The 9,964-nt window shown below is 48.0% G+C and overlaps 1 protein-coding gene across 1 annotated transcript; it reads right to left on the bottom strand.

Annotated features, from left to right (window-relative positions):
- Window positions 1-3,252: 3,252 nt before the first annotated feature.
- LOC124678078 (cell division cycle protein 48 homolog) lies at window positions 3,253-5,610 on the bottom strand. Its single transcript, XM_047214012.1, has one exon. It carries the CDS (start codon window positions 5,608-5,610, stop codon window positions 3,253-3,255), a length of 2,358 nt encoding a protein of 785 aa, XP_047069968.1.
- Window positions 5,611-9,964: the final 4,354 nt, after the last annotated feature.

Genomic DNA, 9,964 nt, shown 5'->3' with positions numbered 1-9,964 from the left:
GTTGGCGCATTTTGCTTTTACCAGCTTCAACTGGAATGAGTGTCAACTTGCTTTTTTTTTTTTTGACATTTCGGAATGAAGAGAAATTTACTATGGTAGTGCCAAACTGCCAACAGAGTGGTTATGGGTTTAATTTGTATGCTCTAAACAGTAGTATCAAGTTTGTTACTACGCCATTTCATTCCCAAAATTATAGAGGTTATCGTATATATATTATTTAAGTTAATGACTTCCCTTGAACTTTATCATGGTTTGCATATTAACTTTTTGAACTTTTGTGGTGAAGTTGATCCTGTTATCAGTTATAAGATTTTATTTATACTGTCAAAACTAGGCGTCTGAAGTAAGGGGATAGTTTTCTGATTTGGTACCTTTTTCTTGAGTTTTAAAATTTGAGTACACGGGAAGGAGGTAAATGATGGCTAACTAGAGGCGGAGGCTGCTGGAGCTTGGGAGGCGGCTGGAGAAAATGTCGCTTGCAGAATACAAGGTGTTGCTCTCTTTTCTTAGTTTGTATCTTTTGTTTTCGAGCAATCAAGTCTTTCCAAGCAAAACTAATATTAGTGTACCATTATTTTGGTTGTTGACATTTTCTGGTTTTCTGGGACAAGGAGTATTGCAATATGGCAAAAAGAGCCAATTCAGCCACACTTGCAGTTTACTACAAAATTCTTGAGTGTTCAGAACCCATAATTAACGAGGCATAACATCTTCCCATGTCTATGGATGATAATTAATTCTGACACCTGGTATCATGCAAGATGCAAATGAAAATTCTTGAATGTTTCATGTAACATAGAACATGGACCTCCTTCTACTGCAAGCTTGGTTCTACAGATTTGCTAACATGGATACCTTGCTGTCAGGTACAAATAGGTTTATGATATTATGCTCATATCCCATCCTTAGGTATGTGTGCTTTCCCTTGAAATTATTTTATAGGCAAATCAACCAATGATGTTACAACCCGAACCATAGGTAGCCACAACCAACGACAGTGGCGGAGCTTGCCAAGGATGGCTGGGGGCGCAAAATGTAATTTAGGAGTTCTAGGGGGGCCAAACACACAAAAATTTCTAATCTAACCTCTTCCAGATTTTTTTTCCTTCAGAGATGTGTTAATTCATGGGGGGGGGGGGGGTAGCCCCCCGATCTACACTAAGCTACGCCAGTGACCAACGATGCTATTTTATCACAAACCAGAACATGTTATGGAAACGTGTGATACTATGCTTTGTGGTTAGCCCAGGAGAGGAATTCCTATAGCGATCAATTCTTTATGAACAAGATGATGGTACATGCTTGAAAGATCGCAAAATATAGTTAGCAGAACAAATTTATGACAATCAAGGACTAGAAGTTCCATTTTATTTTCCTCATTGCCATTTGAGTTCACATAACTTGAGTTCTTTTCCCGCTAAAGTACTTACTTGTAATAGCGTTATCTCGAAAGTGTAAGGGTACGGTGTTACTTTTTGCGTGTTGTGGGTTAAGTTTGTTGCCTGATAAAAGTACTAAGACTCACAAGATGCATGAAAGTCGGTTCAGCATGGACTTTAGCTCAGTGATACTAAATGTCGTATTATTTAACCTCTTCAGAAGTTAGTTTTCTTTATGTAGCCATAATGCTACACACTTTCTCCAGGATGCACTCCTCTGTCAAAGGTGCAAAAGTTGTTACTGATGCTAGGCGCTGGTAGATCGAAGGGTTAGCCTTTTGTGAGATCTGGAGATGATAGTGACATGCCATGAATGAGATCAATGGGTTGTATTGCTCTCCTAGGCCCATGAGAATTGGCCCTGCCAGAAAATCTTCAAGTTAATGTTCAGTTAATAAGTTACTCAGTCACTATATACTCAGTACTCAATATAATTATAGGTCCATTTGTATACATGTTCTTTGAATTGCATCTATTCCTTCTGCTATTTCATGTTTTCTTTTGAGGTAGTATGCAAATTAAATTCACCTATGATTTTCTATATGTCCACAAACAAATATATGATTCTGGATGGGGTATTACTTCTGGGGTGAGATTCAGATCATTTTTAACCACTCATAGGTTTTCCAAGTGAAACTTATTTTAGATAGTTATCTGCTTTTTAGCTCTGTCTGTCACTTTATGGTGGGTCCCAGGAGAATTCATACAAGCTGCTGTCCTGAGTCCTGACGCATAGCTTGCTTCATATTGAGCAGCTTCAAGTGCTAGGTGTTGATCAACTGAATATGAGCTGGCATATGATTTTTTTTGTCTGGCGTTATTGTGTGAATTGTGCAACCTCATATGTATGAATATGAATGACTGCCGGTGTCCATCTCTTGGGCAAGTTCGCCGGCATCCAATGAACTAGCTGCCACGTGGCTTAACTCACATCAGATAAAAGTCGTGAAATCAATCAAGGCCAAGTGGCAGTTTCACCTCGATGATGAGGTGTATTTGCAGGTGAGGCGATACAATCTGGCTAATGAGGTTTTTATTCCTTGATGACTGTCTGGCAAGTGCTTTCTTGTATCTCATTTGTAAGTTGGTAAGTTGGTAGTTGTTCAATTTGCAATTTGAAGTTGTGGTCAACTACAGTTATTTTTTGTAAATTCGTTTCAAGACTTGGTGTTTAGTGTGGTCGTGCTTGTTCTGTATTGATAATCTGGTATGAATATTTTAGTATGATTACCCATCCCCTATTAACCCAATTCGATCCAAGACAATCTCATTGGTTTCAATATGACAGTTCTGTTATTACACATGTCCTCAGAGACCACACAAATCACGGTGCCCACCATTTTGCAATTACCTAAATTAAACTGCCGGCACGCGTCAAAACCAGATTAAACCACCAACGGATGGTTGCTACAACTGCGCTGTGCATGCAACGTTAGGCAGCGCGCTACTCGTCTAGTGTGTTATACTTCTGGATACCTTAACTTGCATCGGGCATTACTACTTGTCACTGCTACTAATTTTATACTGGATGAATATTGAACAGCTTCAGAATATATAGCATCAACTTCTGCCAGCAAACCGGCTGAACCCTTTTTTTACTGAGGGCAGAGAGAAAAGAGGTGTTTAACAGAGAGATGTACCAGTTCAGCTATTTCTGCCCCAAAAATCGTAGTGTAGTAAGCTAAAAAACCATAATCTCTGTCACTGTTTCTGAAGCCAACCAAAAGCATAATGACATTCGATGCCAAATTCAGTCATGTGTACAGATAGAAACAAAAGAACCAGAACCTATCTATGCTAATTGCCCGCCAAATCAGTTGTAGAGATCATCCTCATCGGCTGCCGCCGAGGTGTCGAAGGCATTGGGAGAAGCTTCTGCCGCTTGTGCCTGCGCCGGGAAGCGGAACTCGGTGCCAAAGCCTCTGGACTGCTGCAACGTTTGAGCAAAGGACTGGTACTTCCTGATGTCGCCGTCGCTGACGCTCCTCCTCGCGTACTTCATCGACTCCTCGAAGTGAGCCGCCTTGATCTCAGCCACTTCATCTTCCTGCTCGCCATCCACCTCCATGCCTGACCTTTGCCTTTCGATGTCCTTCTCAATGTCTTCCCTGATGGCATACTTGCACGCCCTCTGGCAAATCTCGGTGATGTCGGCGCCACTGAAACCTGTAGTGAACTTCGCGAGCGCGCTGAGGTCGACGTCCTTGGCCACCGGAGACTTCCTGAGGCAAGCCTTGAAGATCTGGTGCCGCGAGGCCTCGTCTGGCAACGGGATGTAGATGAGCTGGTCGAGGCGGCCGGGACGGAGCAGCGCCGAGTCGATGATGTCCGGCCTGTTGGTGGCGCCGATGATGAACACCATCTTCTTGGCGTTCATGCCGTCCATCTCGGTCAGCAGCTGGTTCAGGACCCTGTCCGCCGCGCCGCCGGCGTCTCCCACGCTGCCGCCGCGCTGCATCGCGATCGAGTCAAGCTCGTCGAAGAAGAGCACGCACGGCGCCGACTGCCTCGCCTTGTCGAATATCTCACGGATGTTGGCCTCGCTCTCGCCAAACCACATGGTGAGCAGCTCGGGGCCCTTAATACTGATGAAGTTGGCTTGACACTCGTTGGCGATCGCCTTTGCCAGCAATGTCTTGCCGCATCCTGGTGGCCCGTAGAAGAGGACTCCCTTGGAAGGCGACATGCCGAACTTCTCAAACTTCTCGGGGTGCTCCACCGGGTACTGCACAGTCTCCTGCAGCTCCCTCTTGACGCCGTCGAGGCCGCCGACATCACTCCAGCTAACGTTGGGTACCTCCACGACGGTCTCACGAAGCGCCGAAGGATTCGTGCCGACTAGAGCCGTCTTGAGGTGGTCGTTGGTGATGGCCATGGAGTTTAAGATCTCAGCGTCTATTGTGTCGTCCTCGAGGTCGATCACATCCATCTTCTCCCTGATGCACTGGAGCGCCGCCTCGGTGCAGAGCGCGGCCAAGTCGGCACCAACATAGCCGTGCGTGTCCTTGGCAACAAGTTCCAGGTTGACGTCCTCCGAGAGCTTCATATTTTTGGTGTGGATGTGCAGAACCTCAAGGCGCCCGACCTCGTCCGGCACGCCAATGTCGATCTCGCGGTCGAACCTCCCGAAGCGCCTCAGAGCAGGGTCGATGCTGTTTGGGCGATTCGTGGCACCCATCACGATGACGTGCGCTCGCGCCTTCATGCCGTCCATGAGTGTCAGCAGCTGGGACACGATGCGCCTCTCCACCTCGCCGTGCGTCTTCTCCCTCTTTGGAGCAATGGAGTCGATCTCATCAATGAAGATGATGGACGGCGCGTTCTTCTCGGCCTCCTCAAACGCCTTTCTCAAGTTGCTCTCGCTCTCACCAGCCATCTTGGACATGATCTCGGGGCCATTGATGCAGAAGAAGAACGCGCCCGTCTCGTTTGCCACGGCACGAGCGATCAACGTCTTGCCGGAGCCGGGAGGGCCGTACAAGAGGATGCCCTTGGGAGGCTTCACGCCGAGACACTTGAAAACCTGCGGGTGCCTGAGCGGCAGCTCGACCAGCTCCCTGATCTGGTCCATCTGCTTGCGCATGCCGCCCACATCGTCATAGCCGACGTCGTCAAGCCTCTCCTCGTCCTCCCTCTTCACCGGCTCGCCGTCGCAGAAGATCTCCGTGTCCGCCGCCATAATGCAGTAGTTGAGCGGAGGGTCGATCTCGATGACCTTGAACTCGACGCTCCGCATGCCACCGCGGACGAGGAAGAGGTCGCCCTTGTGCACCGGGCGGTAGGCGTCCGCGAAGTAGGGCTTGAGGTAGGCCTCGAACAGGTTGCCCGTGATGCCCTCGACGGTGTCGTCGACGGGGAGGATGTGCACGCGTCTGCCGTACTTGGCGTCGGGGCACAGATGCACGGACACGACGTCGGCAATGCGCACCCTGAGGTTGGAACGGGCCACCCTGTTGATCTTGAGCTTGTGCTCCTCGCAGGTGTCGTCGGGGACGACGATGCAGACGGTGGTGCGGCGACGCTTGCCCTTGAGCAGCACGACGTCACCCTTGAAGATGGAGAGCTCCTCCATGGTGGCCGGGTGGAGGTTGCAGATGGAGTTGTCGTCCGTGGTCGCCTCCTCCACCACCAGCCGGTTCGCTGCCTTCTTCGACGACAAGGCGCTCGCCATCGCGCTCAATTGATCTTTAGTCCTTGGATTCGATTGGCTCGATTCGAAGTTTCGAACGAACGTGTGGGTTGTGATGAAACGATGATTGTGGTCTGGTGAGGAGGAAGGCCTCCGTTTTAAAGCATCGAGCGTGGCCGTCTCGTCCTGGAAGTCGAGTCCGATCAGGTAGCCCGTTCGTTCGCCACTAGCCCGAATTCGGAAAGGGGCACGCTGAGCGTCCCCCGGGGGATTAGATTTCTAATCCCCCGGGTGGACAGCCGTTGGATTAGCTCAATTGGACCGTCCAGATCATGACACGTGTCACAGTATACCTCAGTCCCACTTTTGCTACCATAATGTACCAAAGTAGCAGAAAACGGTTCGTTTGTAGCAAAATCAACACAATTGTAGCAAAACACGGTTCTTCCAAAATACACACAGATCTCGTCGGAGACCTCGCCGGAGACGATGTAGCAAAAATATTGTACTATTGTAGCAAACAAATTCTGGCATTGTAGCAACACCGACCTCATCGGAGAGCTCGCAAAAAAAAAACTCGCCGGAGATGTCACCCGAGAACTCACCGGACGCGTCGCCGGAAACCTCACCGGAGACATGGTAGCAAAAAGAATATGCTAAAGTAGCAAAAACCAAGAACAAAATGTAGCAAAATCTAATTTCGCCGGATACTCGCCGACCCGGTGCTACTCCTCGCTGGTGCCAAGATCTCGGCACGACGAAGCGGTCGCTTGATGGGCCAAGGCTGGCCGGCTCCTTCAGAAGCTGCTTCTCATCGGCTGGCACAACCCGCCGCCACCAGCCCTATCCAACCTCGTCATGCCGCTGCTACAAACGGCCGTCGGCCCTGTCGTTGCTACAAACGGACGCCAGCCCTGCTACCAGCAGCCTCCGGTGCTGCTTCGAACGGCCACCGCCGTTGCTACCAACGGCCGCCGGCCCTGCTACCAGCAGTCTTTGGTGCTGCTCAGAACGGTCGCCGCCGCTGCTCCGAACGGCCGCCGCGGCTGCTACTAACGGCATCCGGAGCTGCCCCGAACGGCCGCCACAGCTGCTACCAACGGCCGCAGGACCTGCTACCTCCGGCGCTGCTACAAACGGCCGCCGCCGCTGCTAACAACGGCCTCGGGCGCTGCTACCAGCGGCCACGGAGACTCCAAGCGTCGACGAATCCATCCCCACCTCCGCCTCCGCCTAGATGTAGCACCTACGACGCCCGCCGAGCCACCTCCTAGTTGCTGTAGCAGCGCAGGAGAAATTCCATCCTCGAATCACGGCGGCGCCGGTTGCAGCGACTGTGAGTCAACAGCTGCTCGCTTTGCAGCGGCGGCGCGCCTTAGAGCTGTGGTGGAGAAATCTATGGCGATGTCGGGCTGCGGCGCGCCTTGGAGCTACGGTGGAGAAATCTATGGCGGCGTCGAGCGGCGACTTGCAGCGACTAGGATTCGGCAACACAGCGCCTGGTAGTTTCGATGGAGGAAAGCCATGGCAGTGGGTGGTGGTGCCGTCGAATTTGGGAAAGGATAAGGAAGAAGAAGGCGTTGGAGAATGACTGAATCGGTGGAGGAGGTGAATCGGGGGAGGGGATATGGCATCGTGGTGGACCCCACTAGCATCGCTGTCCCCAGAAGAGGGACGCGTGGCACGCGATGGAGGCGGAGGAAAAGAACGCTGATCCCCCGGGGGAACACCAGCGTTTTCCATTCGGAAAAGGGTTCGTGTCTTTTTCGGTGTGCGGTGTTTTTTTATTCTTTTTTAGCAGAACGGTGTCCGGTGCTAAGTTTTTTTTTTTTGAGAAAAGTCCGGTGCTAAGTAGGCTTGGCAAACAAATAAACAAGTCATGAGGGTCAGCAATTAATCCCCGTGCTAGCCCATGTAAGCCCAACGAAGAAACACAAAAGCCTAGCCCTTCTAAAATGTCAAAAAAAAATTGATTTTTTTTCCCGGTGTACATCTGGATTCTAGACATACTATACTATGTTCACTCTCAAAAAGTTTGTGGAAAAATAGCATTTTATGTGGGCTACGTTATACAAAATGCTACGTGAAAAGCTTTTTTGATCAGCCTAAATTATTTTTTACACAGCACATAAATGATGTCATTTCTTTGCGAAACTTAGTGTGTTAACATAAAAAATTAAGATGTACAGCCAGATTTTTTTCGGAATCTTTGAATATTTTAAAATATATTTTTAGGAAAACAGGTGCATCTGCACCTGCACCTATGAGTCAAAGATGATTTTCTACAATGTCATGACTATGTACAAGTTTAGTCTGTCACAAAGCTGGAGAATTGACACGGTGGTGTCAACACTACTTTTAATGGTGTCATCTTCACAAATAAAAAGTGTTTGTTAGGTGTATTTTTTTAATAAATGATTGGTTTAAATGCACCTTAAATATTTCTTATTTGTAACATTCATCATATATTCAACAAGTATTGATGATTTTTTAATAATTATATAAAGGGACACCAATTATAAGTTTGCTCCGGGCCTCGAAAATCTTAGGACCGGTCCTGTACAACAACACATACAAATGAATGGCACGTAAGTTGGGAAGAACTGAAATGGGTTGAGTTTTCTCATGCTTTGTGTGCAAATCTTAAAAAGAAAACCTGTGCCGTGCGATTGGTTCCAAATGGTCAGATCGCGAGCTCCATCTCACATCGACTTCTCACTCGCACAGGAGCTGTCTCCATCTAAATCTTGTGCATTCTCCAGACCAAACGCCTGCACGGCACGGCGAATGTTTTTATACACGATCAAGTGAGGCCACATCGAGTTGTGTTCTCGTCGATGCCCTTTTTTCAAGGATACATCCTCGACAAATTAAAACTTACTTAACAACCTCTTATTATGGGTGTTAGAATTTGAGATGCACAATAAACGAAGAACGAAAGGTAAAACACTGCAGGGGGACACGAGATTTTAACGTGGAAAACCCTTGCAACACACAAGGGAAAAACCACGGGCGCCAGCCAGCAAAACTTTACTATTTTGGTGGTGTTTAGAAACGCCGTGGGTGTACAATGATGCGATGATAACCCTAGCGGCGGCTTACAGGGAAAATGTATAGACGGGTGGCAACGATCCGTACCGCGGGGGGCGAAGCCCCCGCACCCCCAGTGCACCTGCTGGGCCTCGGTGTGGGCTAACTTCAGACTCGCTTCGCTCGGCCCAAGCCTACCGGCGACGGGCCTCGCTCCGCTCGTCAGAAGTTAGCCACTTCTTGGAATTTGGATCACAATATAACAAACTCCAACTTGAGACAAATTCCTTGTAGCATGAACTTCAACAATCACCTGAATCAACAAAGAGAACACTTGCTGGCGCCAATAGCCACTTGGGCTAAACAGTTATACCAACCAAGCTTGAGCAAAGCTCAAACTTGGACACAGAGGACAGGCTTAGTCATCATATCGAGCAGGATTATCATGAGTACTAATCTTGCATACCTTCACTTTACCTTTTGCAACCACATCTCTGATTGCGTGGTACTTAATATCAATGTGCTTTGTCCTCTCATGGAACATCTGATCTTTAGTAAGATAAATAGCACTTTGACTGTCACTGAACAACTTAATGCAAGAATTATCTCCACAAAGCTCAGCATATAAACCTTTCAGCCAAACAGCCTCTTTACCTGCCTCAGCAATAGCCATGTACTCAGCCTCAGTAGTAGATTGTGCAACAACATCCTGCAAAGTAGCCTTCCAGCTAACAGCACATCCACCAACAGTAAACACATAACCTGTGAGGGACCTTCTCTTATCCAAATCGCCAGCATAATCTGAATCCACATATCCGGCGAGCCCCTCACCAATCCTGCCAAACCTCAAGCAAGCTTTTGATGTGCCGCGAAGGTACCTGAAAATCCACTGAACAGCTTTCCAATGTTCTTTACCAGGATTAGCCATGTATCGACTGACCAAACTCATAGCATATGACAGATCAGGACGTGAACAAACCATGGCATACATCAAGGAACCAACAGCACTAGAATAGGGAACTCGAGACATGTACTCAATATCATCTTCAGAGCTAGGACATTGCAAAGCTGACAACTTGAAATGAGAAGCAATTGGAGTAGTAACTCGACTTTGCATCATGCATATTAAAACGATGAAGAACTTTCTCAATGTACTTTTCCTGACTAAGAAACAACAAACTAGACTTTCTGTCCCTTTTAATTTCCATGCCTAGTATTTTCTTAGCAGGACCAAGATCCTTCATCTCAAACTCACTACTTAATTGATTCTTTAAAATAGTGATCTCTTTCATGCTCTTGGCAGCAATCAACATATCATCAACATATAGCAGCAAATAAATAGGTGATCCATTAACAAACTTGATGT

The sequence above is a fragment of the Lolium rigidum genome, chromosome 7 (genome assembly GCF_022539505.1).
Source record: "Lolium rigidum isolate FL_2022 chromosome 7, APGP_CSIRO_Lrig_0.1, whole genome shotgun sequence".
Taxonomy (NCBI): domain Eukaryota; kingdom Viridiplantae; phylum Streptophyta; class Magnoliopsida; order Poales; family Poaceae; genus Lolium; species Lolium rigidum.
This window is presented reverse-complemented; position numbering and strand designations above follow the sequence as displayed.

Excerpts from the sequence above, each read along its gene's own strand:
- LOC124678078 (XM_047214012.1), bottom strand. The coding sequence starts at position 5,610 with ATGGCGAGCGCCTTGTCGTCGAAGAAGGCAGCGAACCGGCTGGTGGTG.